At 42.2% G+C, this 21,363-nt stretch overlaps 1 protein-coding gene across 1 annotated transcript in view; it reads left to right on the forward strand.

Moving 5' to 3' along the window:
• The window catches only part of ANO2 (anoctamin 2), a 162,925-nt gene that overhangs the window by 72,736 nt on the left and 68,826 nt on the right, over positions 1 to 21,363 (forward strand). The window contains exons 5-7 of the mRNA XM_036299040.1: positions 9,152 to 9,303; positions 12,144 to 12,198; positions 15,260 to 15,311. Of these exons, the coding sequence (XP_036154933.1) occupies positions 9,152 to 9,303; positions 12,144 to 12,198; positions 15,260 to 15,311 (259 nt within the window). The remainder of the gene's footprint in view (positions 1 to 9,151; positions 9,304 to 12,143; positions 12,199 to 15,259; positions 15,312 to 21,363) is intronic.

Below are 21,363 nucleotides of genomic sequence, written 5' to 3' on the forward strand. Positions count from 1 at the left end.
GAGGAGCCAGAAATGACAGTCAGGGACTGTGATACAGAAATTGATTTCTTTTTTAAAAAATCTTTAATTTCTTTATTGGTTAAGGTATTACAAATGTGTCCTCATCCCCCCATTAACCCTCAATTCCCTCCCCCCCCCCCCCCCCGCCTCATGCTCTCATCCCCCTGTTGTCCATGTCCATTGGTCTGGCTTATATGCATGCATACAAGTCCTTTAGTTGATCTCTTCCCTTTACCCCCACCCTCCCCTACTTTCCCTGGGAGGCACCCACAGAATGAAAAGAAGGGAGCGAACAAAGAGCTAACTGGAGGAACTAATTTAGATGGTGGTGGGGGGCAGAGTGAAGGATGGTGTCATTTGAGCTGAGATCTGAGGATTGGGTAGGAGTTTGCCAGGTGGGGAGGACAGGTGAAACTTCCCAGAAAAGGAAAGGACCTGTCCTGCAGCCAAAGGTGAGAAAACCCTGGCCTGTGTGGGGAGCTGGGAGGAGGTCCATGTGCCAGTGTGCATGAGGCACAGAGGCTGTGGGCAGAGGGGCTGAGGCTGCGGTGGAGACAGGAGTCACAGCTTGTAGGGGCATAGTTAGCCGTGTAAATAGTTTGGATTTTATCCCACATTTTAAAAGTCAGCAAACATTCATTCATGTATACAAGACATACTGAGACAGAATTAAAAGCCATAAATGAGTACATAGTGGCTTGTGGTGCCACCTTCCACACTATTGACTTCTCTGTGCATCTGAGCCTTTTGACATTAAAGGTGAGTACTAGGTGGGTGTGATGATAATTTTCAGCCTCTCAAAATAAGTGAGATGCTGTGAATAATAACAGGTTAACCCTCCATTATCCAGTGATTGGAGGGCCAGAGGAAAACACAAATAAATTCAAAGGGACAGATAATCTGAATTACTGTCTGTTGGGCTGTGGGGTGTAAGCAGTATGCATGCTCACAGCTGGGCTCACTCTCCATCTTTCTACCTGGCCTGTGTTCTTCCTGCTGACTTTTCCTACCAGTTGCAAAGAGAGACCCTCTTAGGTCACTATAGATAAGTGATTTGTGGATAATCAAGATTATATTGTTTATATCATATGTTGTTATACCTCTTTCTTGATCTTTGGGGGGCCATTAGATCTCCAAAGGTTTGTGTGATATTGGGCATGCTAGTAAAACTTTCTGTGCCTCAGTTTCTTTATCTGTAATACAGGGACAGTAATGTGCATATGCTCATGATAGACATCACTATAGCCTTGGTTCCTTGCATCCCAGGAAGGGACATGATTCCAATGTAGAAAGAAAACAAATCAGGCTTCAGACCACACTGCTGTGCCCCACTGAAGGGGAGACAGAGAGAGACAAGGGGGGAAAGAAGTAAGAAGAGAAGAATCTCAGCAAACCTCTTAGACTGTGACAATGAGGCCAAGCAAGCTTTTATGAGAACCACATTTGAGCCCTGGAATAAAAAATAGGAGCGACATACTTTAAAAATTATTTATGATTTTAAGCACATGAAAGGCGTATCGTGTACCCAGGGAGGGCATAATGGGGAACAGCTGGCTAACATGTGTCTTGCCTTTTCTGAGGATGTTCATAATTCTCTGATGTCCAAGAATAACAGTAATAATGACGCTGCTGCTGATTGTATTAATAATAATAAAGAGGGTCAGATGCCTTTCGTGGATCCTGCTGAACACAGAGAAGAGCCTGGGCTGCTGGGTTTGGTGGGGACTGAACGGGCGCTCCAGCCTGCTTCCTTCTCAGGGAATCAGGGGATCATGGAGCCCTTCTAAGGATCAAAGGTTTAAGGAAAGAGCCTGGATCGGGGGATTCAGGAAGCCTGAGTTTGAGGTCTGGTTTCATCATGAACTCTGGCAATTCCCAACCCCTCAAAGTCTCAGTTTTCCCATCTGTAAAATAGCGATGCTAACACTACTTGACAGGCACACCTTGCAGAGTTTTGTGGGCCCTGATGAAATGGTGCCCGTGGAAGGGCAGGATACATTGCAAAGCGTTCTTGTATACAGAAAGTGTCATCATCATCTTTGTACTTCTTCAGCACTGGGTCCAATCCACCACCAAGCTCAGCGCCTGGCATCTGGAAAGTGGCTAGAAATGTTTGTGCTGTGAATGAATGTGTCCTTTTCATGAAATGTTTGATGCTGTAGAACGTTAGACTTGGACAATACTTTAACAGCCATTGCATCAGTCCTCTCTGTTATGGTTTGTTGGGTGGGTCCAGAGCGGAGCTCAATCTCAGGTTCGTTACCCCCGCTACTGAGTATGGATCTAAGTACTCTACCCAATGCCCTGGCAATGATGAGATTTTCCATTCTGACTGGTGGGAATAGGTGCCATTCCCAACTCTTTCGGTCTCAGGTAGTTTTCTTATGCCCATACTGCCAAATACTCAGGGGGAACTTCTGCAGATCTCTTGGGTTGTTTGTGAGCTCTCTCTCTCTTGGTCACTCTGTCCTATGAACTCTAGTTGCCTTGCTTTCCCCAGACATATAGTTTGTCTCTGCAGCTCAGGGAGTTTGCTGGCCTCTACCTATTTTCCCTTCCTGCCAGCAATGAGCTGGAACAATCATATCTTGTTGTTTCCTGTCTCTCAGGAACTTCTGATGTTCAATAGCTGGCAAATTGTTGTCCTATTCTGTTTAAGCTGCTATAACAACATACCACAGACCTGGTGGCTTATACACAAGAGATTCCTCCCCCACCCCCCGCCCCCGCGCTCACAGTGTTGGAGGCTGGAAGTCTGAAACCAGTGTGCTAGCATGGTCCAGTGAGGGCCCTCTGCCTGGTTCATAGCTGATGCCTTCTTGCTGTGTCCTTACATGGTGGAAGGAGCTAGGGAGCTCTATGGGGTCTTTTTTTATAAGAACATTAATCCCATTCACAAGGACTCCACTCTGGTGACCTACTCACCTCCCAAAGATTTCACTTCCTAATACCATCACTATGGTGATTAGAATTTATATATATACATTTTTTAGGGGGAGCATTTAAATTGCAGAAACCATGATTCCATGTTTTTTGTCTGAATGTTTTGGTTATTTCAGGTGTGATAAATCTAGTCCCTGTTACTCCATCACTTTGAGGAGTATGGAAAGTAGAAGTTTCCTAGTTTCCTCTTTGGAGATGAAGAACCTGAGAGGGACTTGTCCCAACTCACACAGCTAGATTGTGTCAGCAAGGGCCAGGATGTTCACTCCATAGACATTTTTTTGTGTTTCTACTGCACACCAGGCACACAGATTGTAGTCCTTGCTTTCTCTAGAAGTCCATAGTCTGTTGGGGAGACAGATAGGTGAACCAATACCAAGAGAAGTGCATGACAAATTTTATGACACAGGTGTTCTTTCACAGGGTACTAAGGAAGCATGGCAAGAAGTGATGGGCCAAGAAATGTTTTCTGAAAAAGTTGACACTTGAGCCTAGTGGTGAAAGAGAAGGAGGAGTAATCCAGGTTGAAAAGGAGGGGAGAAGTTCCAGGAATAGATGCAACACGTGCAAAAACCCAGTGGAGTAGGAAGCAGGTCCTTTGTCCTCCAAGCCTAGTGTACATGGTATTGTACCAGGGTGCCACCCACCTATGTTTTATAGTGGGTATGTGTCTGGCTTTATCTTCCCAAAGTCCCTGAAGTCTGGGAAATCTCTTTCTGACATAAGTCAGCATGGTGTTTCAGCCTGGTCATGTTTATGTAGGGTTTTGGTCAGGGCTATGGAGCAGATGTTACCTTGAAGTTTCTGGTGGGACACTGGCCTTTTACACCTTCTACATTTTTCCCAAAGGCAGACAATATTACTTTCAGTGATTTCCAATACAACCCCATCAAGAAACAGTCAACATTTGTGCTGGTCCCATTCCTGGTCCGTCTAAAGTCATACGTCAGGTGCCTACGTCCTTTAGCCTCTTTCTCTAAGTGAACTCTTCCAGATACACTGCCAAGATGAGGGTCAAGGACTGCTTATAAGTTCTTAGCTACCCTTCTGCCAGAAACAGGCCCTGAGACAATTATTGGGTTATTAATCTAAAATGACTGAATACCGGCATTTCTGGCCTTGCCAGGGCTGGGTTCCTGAGTGCCTTTGTGGTCAATGAGGACAGGAAGGGAAGCCTTTCAGCCAGACAGAGGCTTTAGGCTTTAGGCTTTTTTTCCTCCAGCCTGGCTTGTTTCTATCAAGATCTCTTACCTTTTGGGTGTTACCTAGCCTGGGCTCCTTCCGTGGCAGCAATTGGTGTAATCAATGCTGCTTCCCCAGAGATTTACCATTCATTCATTCATTCATTTATGCAAAGATAGGGAATAGTTTGAACAGTATCCTGCCTTTATAGAGATTATGGTTTGGTGGGGCAGCTGGACATTAATCAAATAATCACTCAAATAAATGTAAAGTTACAACTGTGATAAGTACTACAAAGGAGAGGCATTTGAAATACGATGTGGAGACTTCTAGAGAATCCCATGGGCTATGTTAACAATTTTTGTCTTTATCATAAAAGCAATGGGTAATTGTTGGAGACTTTTTCCCAGGCAGGTGACACAATCAGATATTTGCTTCAGAAACATCACTCTGGCTCCAATATGGGGAATGAATTAGAGGTGGATAACAGAGTTGCCAGAATAAAATACAGACGCCTAGTTACACTCAAATTTTGGATATATAATGAATACTTGTTTAGTATAAATGTGTCCCAATATACTATACAATACTTATACTAAAAATTATTGTTGTCCGGTTGGTGTGGCTCAGTGGTGAGTGTTGAACTATGAACCAGGAGGCCATGGTTGGAGTACCTGCCTGGGTTGTGAGCTCGGTCCTTGGTGGGGAGGCATGCAGGAGGCAGCTGATCAATGATTCTCTCTTATCACTGATGTTTCTATCTCTCTCTCCCTTCCCCTTCCTCCCTGAAATCAATAAAAATATATAAAATATATAAAAAATTGTTTTCTTATCCTAATATATAAAAATCCAGGGGCTGTCATGACTGAAACAACTGGATGGACAACCAAACAGCAGGTTGCATGGGCAACCAGGCTGGCAGGGGGGCCAGTAAGGGGTGACCAGGCAGGTGGGGGGGCAATTAGGGGCGACCAGGCCAGTGGGGGGGGGTCAGTTGGGGGCAACCAGGCCGGCAGAGGGGCAGTTAAGGGTGATCAGACTGGCAGGCAAGTGAGCAGTTAGGAGCCAGCAGTCCTGGATTGTGAGAGGGATGTCTGACTGCCGGTTTAGGCCCAATCCCTGAGATTGGGCCTAAACCGGCAGTCAGATATCCCCCAAGGAGTCCCAGATTGGAGAGGGTGCAGGCTGGGCTGAGGGGGCCTCTACTATAAGTATAATTTTAAAGTGTAAGTATATCTCAAATATAGCTTGGGATATACTTATACTAAAAAATTATTTTTTGTTTATTTGAAATTCAAATTTAAGTGGACATCTTGTATTTAAAAAAATATTTTTATTGATTTCATAGAGGAAGGGAGAGGGAGAGAGTGATAGAAACATCAATGATGAGAGAGAATCATCGATTGGCTGCCTCCTGTATGGCCCCCACTGGGAACTGAGCCTGCAACTTGGGCATATGCCCCAACCAGGAATCAAACCATGACATCCTGGTTCATAAGTCAATGCTCAACCACTGAGTCACACCCAACCTGGCTGGACATCTTGTATTTTCATTTGTTAGATCTAACAACTCTAAGCAAGAGAAGCTATGGGGATACCAGTTCTTGCTGTAGTTGAAGGCTCTTTAGACTAGGAAACTAGAGGTAGAAATAGAGAGAAGTGGACAAAGAAGAAATACCCTTGGTGAGTCCAAGTCTGTTATTCCAAGGCCATCTGGAAGACAGAGTCTATCAGCTTCCCTCCTGCTCTGAAACCTTAATTTCCATGCACACACCATTTAAAGGCATGTGGTTATGGGTATGATTAACACATCATAGCAGTTTCAGTTCAGGCCTGTGCTGGGTCAGAACCTGTCCTAAATGTCCTATGTGATGTGTGCTGAAGCAGTGTGAGGAGGTCATCTTTCTGATTTTTTCCCCCCCCACAATAACTCATGTTTTAACAAATGAAGCAGGAGAGTAAAGCAGTTAAAAAACAGGCTTTGCTGGGGGTTCCAATGCTCCAGCAATTATTATCTGGATCGTACTATCTTTGACTGAGATACTTAACTCCTCTTGGCTTTGCAGCATAACTTTCAAATTAATGTTAAAGTATATCAAGAGCCAGGCACACAAGAGATGCTTACTAAATGGTATCTAAATGGTATGTGCTTCTAGAAATAAAACAATCTCTTGTTTCAGAAATCTGGCTCATCCTTCTTCTTCCTATACAACTTCAGTCTGGTTTTGTCATTGTTCAGACCCTTCACTGACTTCCCATTGCCTTATGCAACAGATTCTCAACCTGCTCTTCTCTGATGAGCACTGTCACTATGTCCCTATCAGAACCTCATCCTCCAAAGAAACTAGGGCATTTAATCCTTCTTAAACCCAACTTGAACTTTCCTACTTTTTTTTTTTTTTTGCCTGGAATATCTGCCAATATCTGTTCAAGCCTTATTAATGAAAAGTGTTTATAAGGCCATGTTAATAGAAATATGGACAAGTAAGCTAAAGTATGTGAAGAAAATAAAATATATGCCAATCACTAGGGAAATGACTAAACAAATTAGGATTCATGTCTACTGTGTAATCCTATCTAATAAAGAGAGAATATGCTAATTGACCCTAACACTGTCACAAAGGTGGCGGCACCCACAACCAGTAAGGAGGGAATATGCTAATTGACTGCCCCACCCTCACATATGGCAGCACCCACAGCCAATAAGGAGGAAATGTGCTAATTGATTGCCCCTCCCTCAGAGATGGCAGTGCCCACAGCCACAGGATGGCTGGCAGGGGAGGGCAGTTGTGGGAAATCAGGCCAGCAGGGGAGAACAGTTGGGGGTGACCAGGCCTGCAGGGGAGGGCAGTTAGGGACAACTGGGCTGGCAGGGGAGGGCAGTGGGAGGCAATTGGGCTGGCAGGGGAGCAGTTAGGTGTTGATCAGGCTGGCAGGGAGTAGATAGGGGGTGATCAGGCTGGCAGGCAGAAGCGGTTAGGGTCAATCAGGCAGGCAGGCAAGCGGTTGGGAACCAGCAGTCCTGGATTGTGAGAGGGATGTCCGACTGCCAGTTTAGGTCTGATCCCAGAGGAAGGCAGGGGAGGGCAGTGCACTGGGCCTCTAGTATTATATATTCATTAAGGTAGCTCTACATGAACTGATCTGGAAAGATATATATCTGTGAACTATTGCTAATTATAGAAAATGTGAAATATAATCACAGTTTAGAACAAAATTTAGTCATAAATGTATTTCTGAAAGAGTCAGAATAAAACATACTCAAATTGCTAATAGAGATTGCTTCTGGAGAGGATTGAGCTGGAAGAGAAAGGAAACAACATTTAGTTAACATACTTCTATGGTTTGTTTACTATGACTGTTTTAATTTTATAACAGAAATTAAATCAAAATGCATAGAAAATTTATTAGAAGAAATGAACTTTGGTTATGTTTCAGTTGTTAAATAAGGGTGGTTCTTTATATCGCCCAACTTATCATAATTTTATTAAAGAACAAAATGATAACAAAAGAGGGTTACCTTTCTGTTAAAGTCCAATAGAGATACTGCTCCCTCTATGTAACTTTCTTCTGATCTCTCAACTGGATGTGCTGTCTCCTTCCTTTGAACCCTCAAAGCATTTTGCATGTCTTTTGTGGCTTTTATCTCCTTCTATCTTATATGTATTCTGTACGTGTTTTACTGCCTGTCTAGATTTAAGCAACTTGAGGATATCACTAGAGAGAAGAAGACCAGCTTTCAAGTCAGAAGATCTGGATGTTGGCTCTTGTTCTAATTATCTATTGCAGCATGACGAATTAGCCCGAACTTAGTAACTTAAAACATACTCATTTTACTCTATCTTATAAGTTTTTGGTCAGAAACTTGAGTAGAGCTAGGTTGGGGGATTCTTCTGCTCCATGTGGTGTTGACTGAGGTCACTTGGTGGTATTTGGCTTGGGGTTGAGCTGGACAGGAGAGTCCTATAAGGCTTCCCTCACATGCCTGATGCTTGGCGGGCAGCCGAGATGCTGAGCTCAGCCTAGTTCTTTCCCTTCCTGAGTTCTCTCAGCACCTTTCCGCAGACTTCCTCCAGGTGGCCAAGGGCTTTGAGAGACCAAGGCAGAGCTGCCCATCTTCCTAAAAGATGAAAATGGCATAGTGTCACTTCTGCTGCACTGGTCAAGCAGCTACAGAGCCCATCCAGGCTTAAGAGGGTGGGAACAGAGATGCCACCCTTTGAAAGGAGAATTTGTGTAAAAAACTTGTGGCCATCATTAATTCATCGCACTATGTCTCAGTGACTATAACTGTAAGTTAGAAAGATCAAAAGTTATAATGCATGCAAAAGCATTCTGTGCATTATAAAAAGCTATATGGACTATGAATATTAATGATTATCTTGCACTAATCTATGCCTTACTCGAGGCAGATACTTATTAGATGTTTACTACTTTGAGGGCAGACTCATTTATCAAATGGTTCCTAAGAGGAACAAAGTGTTGCTATGTGATCACGTAGGGGCATAGTGTAGTTGTGGAGTAGACTTTGGATTAGGTTGACATGAGTTAAATCCAAGCTGCCACCCAGCAACTGTCTGTGTGACCTTTGCTGACTCATCTCACCTTTCTGAGCCTTAATTTTCTCATTATAATATGAGACTAGTATTGTCTGTCTAACTGGGTTGCTATGTGCATTGAAACTAATTTATATAAAATGCTTTAGGATGGTGACTGTCACATAGTAGGTTTTCCATTTCTCTGATGGTGCTATAACAAAGTCATATAGAAAGTTTGGACTCTTCGCTCAGTCCTTTACATTGGTCACCTCTACTCACACAAATAATTAGAGGGAGTCCAGAGCCTATGTCCTTGTGAAACCAACAGGGAAAGGGAAGGACCCTACTTCTTGTTTTTCCCAGTCTCCTCTGTCCCCAGAGTGGTCCCCTGCAGAGATCTGGACCCTGTGCAGCTTTGGTTGGTAAGTCACTCTTCTCTGAATGTTGTTTATGGCCTCCTTTCAGACCTATGACTTTGCCTTTCATAGATGTATGAGATCAAAACAGAAGGCTGCATTGCAAAGAAGTTCAACGAGATTCTGCAGAAGCTGAGCTCACCCCTGAAGCCCAGAGTTCCAGAGCATAGTAACAACAGGATGAAAAACCTATCCTACCCATTCTCCAGGGAGAAAATGTACCTGTGAGTAATAGAACTTCAGGGGTAGGGATCTGAGGGAGGATGGGCAAGAAAATCAAACACCACTCAGTCATAGAGAGAATGTCCCATGCCTGGGAGAGGGGGGAGGAAGTATACTCTCCTGGTGAAATATTTTCTGCATCTCCTTCTGTAAGTGAGATTATCACAAATAACTCCTGAATTTACATTGATTTTATATCCTGAATATTTGTCCAGTGGCTTTGGGGGAAGCCTGACATTTCAGTCACTTTTCATGATGGATGGAGAATCAGGGAGCAGACAATTATAAACTTGGGATTCAGATACCTGTTTACATTCTGTGGGGAAACCATTCTGCTCAGTTCCCAGTCTGATAGGATTTTAACTTCTGTGATAAATCAGTGAGAAGGTGGATGAAGCTTTTGGATTTCTGTATTTTCAGCTGCCTATTCATAAATGTATTGACTCTGCAGAGACCTGCTTCCCACACCCAACCCTGGGTGAGGGGATAACAGCTCTTCACAGGGATGGCCAGTTGGAAAAACTTTGGATGGGGAAGAAATGGTTGGAAAGTGGCAGATGCAACAGCCCAGCATTTGTTCTGTTTTAGGGGCTGGTGAGAAAACAAGACTATTGTGTGACTTTTGCTGCTGATAAGATAAGAGAATCGAGCAAGAGAGGGAAAGGAAGAGGCATGGAAAGGCAGAAAAGATATGAGGACCTGTCTCTTTTGAGGAGATGTTATTTATGGGAGCTGTGTTTCTGCTGGCTATTGGATAGTATATCGTACCCATCTTTGCCATATTCGATAATGATTCTATACACATATATATATGCTGTTCTTTTGCATATGTTACCTCATTGAATTTCCTCCTCAATGGTTCTGGTATTAATTCTGGTCACCAATTCCAATGTGTGTGTGGGTTTTTCCAGATGACCAAGAAATTTTCCAACACTAGCTGGATGTCTTACAATTGAACCCAATTCTGATACTATCTACCTGGAGATAGTATCAGATTTCCCAGGTTGACAGCTCAGTCCTACAAGACCCCACCCCACTTCTGATGCCAATTACAAGTTCAGGTTGTTACCTGTGCTTCTAACTGACTAACTATAAATCAAAGGTTCCCATGTCCCCCTCTGTGGTTTCGATTAATTTGCGAGAGAAGCTTACAAACCTCAGGAAAACAGTTTACTCACTAGATTGCCAGGTTATTACAAAAGATAGAAATCAACAATCAGATGGTGAGATCCCAAACAAAGGAATTTTTGCCTTTGTGTTGGAACCTGCCAGGTGGCGTGTGGGAGAACTCTGGTCTTCCCACATGGGAGCTCTCTGAAACCCTTCCTTTTGGGTTTTTATGGAAGCTTCATTATATAAGCATGGTTAATTAACTCATTGATCTTTGATGACTGATTCAACCTCTAGCCCCTCCCCCCTCCCAGGAAATCAGGGGGTGGCACTGAAAGCTCCCACTCTCTATTCATGTTGGTTCCCTTAGAAACCAGCCTCCTTCCTAAGGTGCTTTCCAAAAGTCACCTCATTGTGGTAGGAAGGACTTATTATGAATAACAAACACCCATTTCACCTTTATGGCTCTGAGGTGATTTCAAGAACTGAGGACAGAGACAAAATTTTATGACAAAAATTGCTCTGATTGCGCAGAAAATGCCAAGGTTTTGGAAGTGATGAGCCAGGATCTATGATGAAGACCAAACTATGTATTTATTATAAATCACAATATTACAACCTCTTGTGAGGTGGCCATCCACATGTATCCCTTTATTATAGAGAGGAAATCAAGGTCCAGGTTCTGTCCAAGATTATACAGCCGTAAGGGGCTGACCTGGAACTGGCATGCTGACTCCTGGCCTGCTGTCCTTTTTGTGCTCTGTGTTTCTTCTGTGCTTCCCCTTCCCTGGGCCTTCCTTCATACCAGCCCTGGCATTGAACTGCCCCTCTCACACAGCCCCATTCATTCATCTTCTGTGATCCTTCAAGTCCAGTTCCTAAACACCATGTTCTTGAAGAATTCTCTGATCTTTCCAACCAGAATATGGGCTCCATCCTCAGACTTCTCATAGCAATGGTCTACATATTATCATGTCTATTTTGCATGTCTAGTTGTTTGGAAACATACCTACCCCAGTGTCTGGGCTCGTGGGGGCTGGGAGCATGTCTCATGCATCTGTGTGTCCTCTGGCACAGTGACTCAAGCACAGTAACTCTACACAGCTGGGATTTTTATTTTTTGAGTGAAAGGCCAATATTTGAAGGTTAGAACAGATACAGGCCTTGGTAATTAGGACTCTGGTATCTAACTAATATGATATAGTGACAACATTAAATGACTCTGAAAAACAAAGAGTTATAATTCCAACACCCTGAAACTATACTCTTTTTGCTTTGTGTGCTTATACTCTCTTTGTCCACACACAGGAATCCTTTTAACATTCCTTTATTTTTAAAACTTTATAGTATAATGTTTTTCAATGATAGTCTGAAAATTTTCTATTTATAAAGTTTCAGTAATCATAATTTTCAATGGCTACATGATAATTTATCATATAGATTTTGGAATTGGCATCGTATCTCCATAACCTTATTGAAAGTAACTTTGTGATGAACATTTTTATCTATGAAACTTGTTTCTTCTGTTAAATTTATTTTCTCTGTGATAAATCTCTATGATAAGTTTTCAGAGTCACTGAAAAAGAGTATAAACGTGAGTTTGTGTGAGTGTGTGTGTCTCTTACACATCTTACTATGGTGCTTTTTAAAAGTTTGCTCTGGGCCCGGGTGAAATGGTCTCAGGACAAGGTTACTAAAATGAGTTGACCTTCTGCTTTCTTGGTATCTCCAGGTACAACATCCAGGATAAGGACACCTTCTTTGACAATGCCACCCGTAGTCGAATTGTGAGTAAGCAGGCTAACCAAGTGCTCAACCAGGTGTGGTGGGCCCAGGAAGGGGTGGGGGAAGACCAAGTACCCAGTTTGGCAGGACATCCTCTTGCCCTTCCTGCTACCTCCCATTGTCATTTGCTTAGAGTTGTCTAGCAACTGAGAGAAATGTGCAGATGCTTTCTAATCCCAGTAGCAAAAGAGAGTGGACTAACAGTTGTCTAAGGGGAGGGAAATAGGGGGTTGGGTGAAAAAGGTGAAGAGGTTAAATAAAAACAAACAAACAACAAAAAACCCAACTCATAGATACACACAACAGTGTGATGATTACCAGAGAGGGGAAGGGAGATGGGGGAGGTATAAGAGGGTAAAGGGAGTATAAATGGTAATAGAAGGATAATTGACTTGGGGTGGTGAACACACAGTACAATATACAGATGATGTGTTATAGAATTGTACACCTGAAATCTATATAATTTTATTAACCAATATCACCTGGATAAATTCAATAAAAAAGCAGAAAATTGTCCTCACTCAGGGTTAAGAGGAGTGTTTTCTCATTACAGTTCTCCACTTATACCCTTCTTGGAATCACAAAAACAGGGACTCTCAGAGCTGGTGGATACTTTCAGGTAGTCAGGGAGCCCCCTTGTTTTACAGTTGAGGAAACTGAGGCCCTGAGAAGCAATGAGTTGAAAAAAATTCAAACAGATCATTAGTGTACAAATGAGAACTCATGGCTGGGCCACTGTGCTTCTTTCTTTCACCCCCAAGGAAGCCCTTGCATTCCTGTCACAGGGAATGTAAGAACTCACCAGTTTGTCCAAGAATAAAATTACCAACTCATTCAATAGAAAGCCAAAATTCATGACTATACTGTTCTTCTACAGTCTTTTTGCATGAAAAAAAGTGAAGTCAAGCTTTTGAATTTTGTAGGATGATTGATTCCAGTGAAAATCTGCATATGGCCTATGCCCCTGTGGCCCCAATCTGAGTTGTAGGGTGATCGGTTTACTCACTGATCAGTTTATTCTCTACCCATTTAGAGAACATTCAGCTTATGAACAGAGGAGGGAAAGAGGGGCCCAAGGAATGCTGGACTCGTACTCATGCCACAGAGGAAACGATGGCGGTGTGTTTCCATTGGTCCCTAAGAAAGAACTTAAGTTTCAACAGAAGGAGGAATAAGGGTTAGATACTCAGCAAAACTTTCAAGTCAATAGGGTGATAAGGATAAAAAAAGAGGTGATCAGAGGAAGCTTCAGCACATTTCCAAGGCATGCTGAAAACATGGCCATGACTCTTTGCAGGATGGGCAAGAAAATACTTCAGGTCCCTTACCCTAGTGTCTTAGGAAGGTTTAAAATGGACATATGTGCCCTGGCTGGTGTGGCCCAGTTGGTTGGGCATCATCCCCTGCACCAAATGGTTGCTGGTTCGATTCCTGATCAGGGCACATGCTTGGGAAATGGGCTTGATCCCTTCTCACATTAATGTTTCTCCCTTTTCTCTTCATTTCTCTCTAAAAATCAAGAAACCATTTTTTTAAAAAAAGTAAAAAATAAGCATATGATTTCTTTCATCTTTTTATGGAAAAAACCATAAACTTCCCATTTTTTTGGTTGATGCTCTTAGAAGCCACTTAAATCTCCCTGAGGCTTGGATCTCAAGTCTTCGAGGGAATTACAGGGTGTTGTGGAGATTACCCGATAATTGCAAAGTGCTTGTAAAATAATACAATGCCATATAAATGCTATTCTTAATTATTATTGCTGTTGAATTGCTGTACTGTATTTTAAACGAATTAAACATTCCTGGGCTCCATTCTGCTAGAAGTTATTTATTTACTGCTCCCTCTAGGTCTGTGGCTGGAATGTGGGAGTGTGAATGGTGATGGAATAACACATTTTCCATTCATCTCTTCTAGAAACTTCTTCCTTCCCATCCTGCCCTTTTGCCAGTCCACCCTACACTGTGAGAAAAGAAAGAGCCTTGATTTTTGTCTTGGGGTCTACTCTGCCCTGGGGACCTCACCCACATCTATAAATGTCTTCTCTGTGCTTCTTTTTTGTGGGCATCTGAGCAGCCCAGCTATTTATCCCAGAGCAAACTTCCTTGCTGGGCATCTTTTCATAGCCTGGCACAGGCTTGGAACACACTGAAGGGTAGTGATTGGCCAGCAGGTTTACCCTGGCCATCTGTGTCCCTGTTTTCCCTGCTGGGGGTACACTCAGCACCCCTATCTCCCATGAGAGAGACTCCCCTGCAAGTCCCTAGTCCAGGGTTTGTTGGTCCATTTAGACATGCAGTAGTCACTGAGCAGGCAGCCCGCTGGGTGTCCAGGATGTGCTCAGAGGCATGGAGTTTTGAGAAAGTGTCTGATATGCTTTGGTTGGGAAGGCAAGCTGAGGACTCAGGAGAAAAACAGGAATCATAGTACTAATGGTCAACACATAGGTGGCCCTTTTCGAGTTTACAAAACGCGAAAATGGTTCCTCAAAGCAGCTGTGACATAGCTCTACTACAGAGGAGGCAATGAACCCTCACGGAGCTGCTCAGGACCCCTCTGCTAGGAACCAGGATTAGAACCGGATTTGTCTGCCTCCCTGTGCTGTGCTGACCCCCAGCATAGCACTAATCAGGGCTGGTGGAGAGGAAGGACATCCTCCTCCTGGTCTTTCTTCCCCAAGGCAGACAGGGCATCCTGTGCACCACCAGGCGCCTCCTCCCGATCCCTCCAGAGGGCGCTATGGGTCCAGTCTCCCTGATGTCTTTTCCTTGCCTCCTGTAACTGAACTTACAGCCTTTCCTTTCTTAAAAAATTTTCAGGGTGGGGCGAAGGGTGTGTGTGTGTGTGTGTGTGTGTGTGTGTGTGTGTGTGTGTGTGTGTGTGTTGATTCTTTGTTTCCTCAAAGCACTCAAGTTTGAGTGGGTTTGACAAGCAGTCCATGAGCTTGGCACATGCTTGGCTTCCCCCTCCCTGGAAACAGGTCTAGCCGTCCGGTCCCCGCCCGCCCCCCACATGTGGTGACGCACGCGGTCAAGGCCCTCACAGCCCTGCTCTCATCCGTTTTAGGTGCATGAGATCCTGAAGCGCACAGCCTGTTCCCGAGCCAACAACACAATGGGTAAGGAACCCTTGCCCCACCCATAGACATAATGCTGATGGGGTGCTGAGGGGGCCATAGCTGTCCTTTCAACAGCTCGCTTGGTGGGCAGCAAAGAACAAGACAAACAAATGCCCCACACAGAGGGGAGGAGGCTGCTTTCTCTTAGGCTGGGAAACCCCGCCTTGCCCTCCAGGAGCAGGGGAGGGGGCACCCCATTTCTAGGAGGGCTGGGGCTGCTCCCCAGACTGCTATAACCTCTCCCAGATCTTCATTCCAGAATAAAGGCATCTTAGTAGTCCTTCAGCCCAACCCCTCACTTTATGAGTGACAAAACTTACCCCCAGAGAGGGTGAATGACTTGTGTAAGGCCACACATTAGTCTGAGTGTGCCTCTTCTAAGTTTGGCATTCTTGTCACCAATTTGGCTAAATCTGTTTGCCTTGTGGTTTGTTTTTTAAATTTGAGGGTATTGGTCTTTGAAGCAGGAACCTCAGCACTTGGGAACTTGTAGTATAATGCGAGCAGTCCAGATGCTGATGGATTACATAGAAGCACATAATAGCCAGGGTAAAAATGTGAGCTTACGCACAAGCACGTGTGCTTCCCCCAGAAATCACTGCAGGTTGAACTCTCTTTCCAAAGGTGCTACCATCATCTGAATGGCGTTTGAAACCTTTGAGAGAATTTCTTTCAGAATATACTCTGTGGTGACATGTCTTTGGTTTTTGAGGCGGCTTCAAATTGAAAAGAGTCCAGAGTTATTTAGAGGCAAGTCTAGTGCATAATGTAGGCAGTGAAGTTGAAGAATTATAATAGTGATGACAGCAGTAATAGCTATTATTGGAGAGGTTATCATGGGCCTCATAGCTGCCTCAGTACCAAGGGAACAGCACTGAAGAGGGAATCAGAGCAGGCTTTGCACAGTGATAGCACATCCAGGATAGTGCAGACCCTCTCAAGGGGCACTTATGTATGACTCTGTTTGCTTTGATGTGCTCATCTTGCTACAAAATTCCAAATCACACTCCAAGTTTTAAAAATCAAATCTTCTGTGTAATGTTATTTGTCTGGAGCATGGCGCTTATAAGGAAAGGATGTGAGTGGGTGTATAATTAATTAGTCCAGTTCAATTCCATGGAATGAACTGAAGCCCTCATTTTGAGCAGCCAATTGGTTATAAAGACAACCAGAGGAGTCAAGAGATCTTAGGAAGTATTTTGTATTTTCTCATAGCCTCCATTAAAGTTCTTGAATTTATCCTCACTGCTTGACCAGTTCACTCCTCAACCCCATTAATTTCCCTTTTATCCTTTCACACCCTCCCTAATTTGACCAAAACTGCTCCCTTGGATATCATAGGTGACTTCTTACTTCCCACATTTCATGGCCTTTTTCTTAGTCTTCATCTTCCTTAACTTCCTACACCTTCTTTACAGAACCTCCATCTTCTGAGAGTTGATATCCAGGAAGGGGCTGCTGATCTACTACCTGCTGTTGTTCTGCTTCTACTACTGGACCGCCCTTTCTTTGGTTCCTCTCCCTTCTCCCACATTTTGGATGTTGTCTCCATGTTTCTTTGGCCTCTCTCTCTCTCTCTCTCTCTCTCTCTCTCTCTCTCTCTCTCTCTCTCTCTCCTCTCTCTGTAAAGATGATTTGTAACAGTATATTATCTATCATTTCCTGTTTCAGTTCCAGCCCGCATTTCCAACTGCTTGATTGATACTTCCACTGAGATGTTCACCAGAACCTTAAAATCAATATATCTAATATTCTATTTCTATCTCATTCCCTCTCTTTCCTTTGCCCTCTCTCACCAGTGCTTTTCTTCCTGTTAATGTGACTATTACCCTCTCTCCTTTTGCTCATGTTGTTCCCTTTGCATGAATGTCCTTCCCCCAGTCTCATTCCTGCCCACCCCCAGACCAAACATCATTGTCCAACGAGTTCTCTTTAATACCCCCTTTTTTTCAGCACTCCTATAAAACTGAATCTCTTTCTTGCAGGTTATCTGTGTCCATGGCTTAGACACGGAAGATATTCCTTAAGATGTGTCTGAATCATCTTTCATGCTCCAGTGCACTTAGCTATCTGCCTTGTACATTCTGCTCCGTTAATGTGGTTTAATGAATTAATTAAACATAACTATCCTGCTAGTTTCATAGCAGTAGCTGTCGAGTTCCTGACTTCCCCTGTCCATATATAAGTGACTTAACTTCTCTGCAACTCACGTTCCTTTTATGTCCAGTGGGGATAATAATATTTATTTGAAGGGTTTTTGTAAAGATTAAATAAGAAACTGTTAGTTTGTCTCATAAACTGGGAAGTCCCTAAGAACTCAAGTTTATTTTGAGAAACAGTCTCCAGAGTGCTGAAAGGTCATTAGAGACCCTCTGCTTTAACACTGAATTTTTTCCTTTGAGGATCTGAGGTCTTGGTTGTGTTTGTTGTTGTTTGTTTTTTATGTCTCAAAGCCAAACATCTTAAGGATTTTGTTGTTGTTGAGTAATTTTCAAAAATTTCTTTTTTTTTTTTAACATTCAGAAAACATTGCTTGAGCACCTGCTATGTGTCAAATGATGTTATAGAAACTAAGAGATGCCAAGGTGAATTTTACCTAATTTCTACCCTCGAGAGGCTCTTAGTTTAGCCATGCAGACAGACATATAAACTGACAGTTATGACATAATCTGGCAGGTACAATAATAGAGACATGTTCAGAGTGCAAAGGGAACATAGAGGAGGAAGCAATTACTTCCACATCTGTGCCTAAATATCAATGTAAATTTTCTAGTATTAGTTTTATAGCCCGAGAGAAAGCAGGCATCTCAGTAATTCTCATCTCCAATTACAAATAGGTACAAAGAGGATAAATGTTCACTGGGTCATACACTGAGTTACTGTCAGAATTGGGTCTGGAACTTGGGTGTCCTTGCTCCACCCCTATTTTTCCTACCTTTGGGATTCTATGAATTGCAAGTGGAGTTAGTTTGGGTCTTTAAAGTCGGTTACTTATAGAAATAATAGTTATCTAGCCGCCAACTCTTGAATTAGAAGGGATAGCCTACCTCCTTTTGACATATGATGAACCTGAGATCCTAAGGCACCAATGCACTTTTGCTAGAACCTTGAGAGAGAAACATGAAGAAGTGAGTTTAAGTTCTATCACCACTAAATTCTGTTAGATTGTGGCAGACTATATTGTGTCCATTAACCTCAGTTTTCCTTCACTTATAAAATGATGAAAAATGAAGAAAAGCAGAGATTAACAGATATTATAAAGTCTCGTCCTTAGTGTCATTTAATATATTTTACAGTAAGTCTTAAATAAGTAACTCACTATACTGTAAATTTTAAAAACCTATTATGATTTCTGTGCTTTAAGCATGGGCATTATGAAAATTTAGTTATGAATTATTTTCTATCTAGATTCTCAGAACTAAATATCCAACTATACATTCAATATCTTCATGAAGTTGTCCTGAAAGAATCTGAACTACAGTGTGAACCAAAAGGACCATATAGATTTCCCTTTGGGGGACAACACAGTTCCCACCCATGTAACCCAAAATTTCAATAAACATTAGCTCTCAATTTCTCAAGCCAGAAATTATAACTAAGTGCTGTTGAGTTGACTGACCTCTCAAACATCTCTACAACTGGTACAATTTTTCTCTTCACAACCATTATCCTGGTCTATATGAGCTGTATTATTTTTTACCTGAATTACTTTTCCAACCACTAAAACATCTTCTTATCCCCAGTTTTGTGTATTTTAATCCATTCTATAAAATGTAGCCTGTTTTTAAAAGGCAGATTTCATTAAATCACTGGCATGCTTGAAATAGTAAAATAGATCCACATTTCTCTTAGATAAAATGCAAACTCCTTAATAGTTACATATTGTTATGGACTTGATATTTGTTGCCCTGCCCCAAATTCATACATTAAATCCTAACTCCCTTTCCCTCAAATAAGTAAAGTCTGGTAGTTGCACAGTAGCTACTGGTGATTTATTAGCTTTGTAACAAGGGACATATGACTGAACTTCTCTGCTTCCCAGCAATGGAGAACCCTGAAGGCCAGTTTTCACCTTGTTTGACTTCTGCTTAGGATAATCAAGTCTTTTCTAAGCTTCTTGGTCAACTTAAACAATCTTACTTAGAAGATTAGGAAGAATGAAAAATATGATAACAGGTGAGGCCTCAAGATAATATGGGCCTTTGAGCCATGGGGTGAATTTTGTTTTATTGATCTTCTCTCTGGTTGGGTAGAGAAGCACAAATGGCATAGAATTGACTTAGACCCTCCAAAGGATGATTACTTCATACAAAGAAGAAAAAAAGGAGGACAGGACAGTACTTAGAACTGTTGTCCAAGGTATTTTGTTGATCCTTCACCCTTGGCATTAACTTTTATGAGATCATTACTTCTGTGACTAATGTACAAAGCCTTATTCCCTTTCTACTATACAAGATTACAGTGGAAATTAAAAGATGGGAAAGATAATACAGATTAGAATTAGAAGATGGAAAAAAGTACTAAATGTAATCATAATTCAGAAATACTCTCTCTTTTTTTAGTATTATCTTTTCTTTGTGGAAAATGCATTATTTTGAATGACTGCTTTTGCAAAGCATTAAGCTGTATACAAGTTGTATGTATTGAATTATTTATTTTCCTGTTCTGTTCCATAAAATTTCTGAGGTGGCTTACAAGAAAAACAATAAAACAGCATAATATAAATAATAAATTAAACAATAAGAAACAGGAAAAGCAGAAATTAAAATGGAATGTCAAAACTAGGAGAAAAAAATAGACTACAAATATTTAAACCATAAGGCCCTCTAGTTTCTGCAGTTGGGCTGCAAATTTGACCTTGAGCCAAAGTGAAAGGGGACTATGGTTAGTGGTTTAGTTCTTGATGTTCTCAGCAACATCTTTTTGTATAGACAAATTTCTAAATCTCTCATACTAGTCTCTCTTTTCTTATGTATAACTAGAGGCCAAGTGCACAAAATTTGTGCAGGGTAGGTTCCCTAGGTCTGGCCAGCGATCAGGGCCGATCTGTGGGGAAACTGGTGGAGTGATGGGGGGCTCCTGCTGGCACCCACCTTGGCTGGCCTGGGCCTGTGGGTTGGGGGCAGCTCCTGCATTGAGCATCTACCCCCTAGTGGTCAGTGGACATCATAGCAACTGATTGTTCTGACATTCGGTCAGTTTGCATATTAGGCTTTTATTACGTAGGATAGGTCAGCTTATATTCCCTGTATAAATGCATAGTAACGCTTTCTGGATGATTCAGGAGCATTACTAAGAACATACTTCTTTTTTATTTTTTAATGTTTCTTCAAGGGTTGCTTGCACCACACTCTTTGATTTCTTGAATTTTTGACTCAGGTTAGCTTCCTTTCTGAGTTTTGTTATTTCAGTTTTGCTTTTCTGTTTGGGAGACAGAAAAACAAGCTGGTTAGAATTTTAGGTAAAGAGAGAGTGAAGGAGGGTCTGAAGGATTCTGCTGTGGTTAAAGTACATTAACATAACATTAGGGAACAGGTTTTATGAGTTCTAGATACTTTTTTTCCCCTGAGCTCTCTGTTGTGGGAGCTGAGATAACCAGATAAGAGGTGTCTGTACAAATAAGGTATAACTGTAACCAATATATAAGGACCAAATAATAAGGACCCTTTGCACATGTGTGACTGTATGCTTTCAAAACACTTTTACTCTCATTATTTCCTGTACACTACCATGCAAAATAGGTTCAACAGATGTTAACTCATTTCACCATAGAGGGATTACCTTGGTTAGAGATTCAGAGCCAGATTTAGAACTTAGGTTCCTTAGCTTGTCTTCATAGCTCTTTAATCAATTAATAAATGAATAAAGTTATTGGGAAAGGTTTCCCAGAAAGGTGGAAGCTGAGGTCTGCCCAATGTTAGAGTCATTTATTCATTCAAAATTTTTTTTTATTGAGTACCTACTATGTGTCATTCAGATTCTAGAACTAGGGGAATAGAGTAGGGAATCAAACAAACACAACAGACACCAATCCCTGCCTTTATGGGGTGGG

The sequence above is a fragment of the Myotis myotis genome, unplaced genomic scaffold (assembly GCF_014108235.1).
Source record: "Myotis myotis isolate mMyoMyo1 unplaced genomic scaffold, mMyoMyo1.p scaffold_m19_p_3, whole genome shotgun sequence".
In the NCBI taxonomy this organism is placed as follows: Eukaryota; Metazoa; Chordata; class Mammalia; order Chiroptera; family Vespertilionidae; genus Myotis; species Myotis myotis.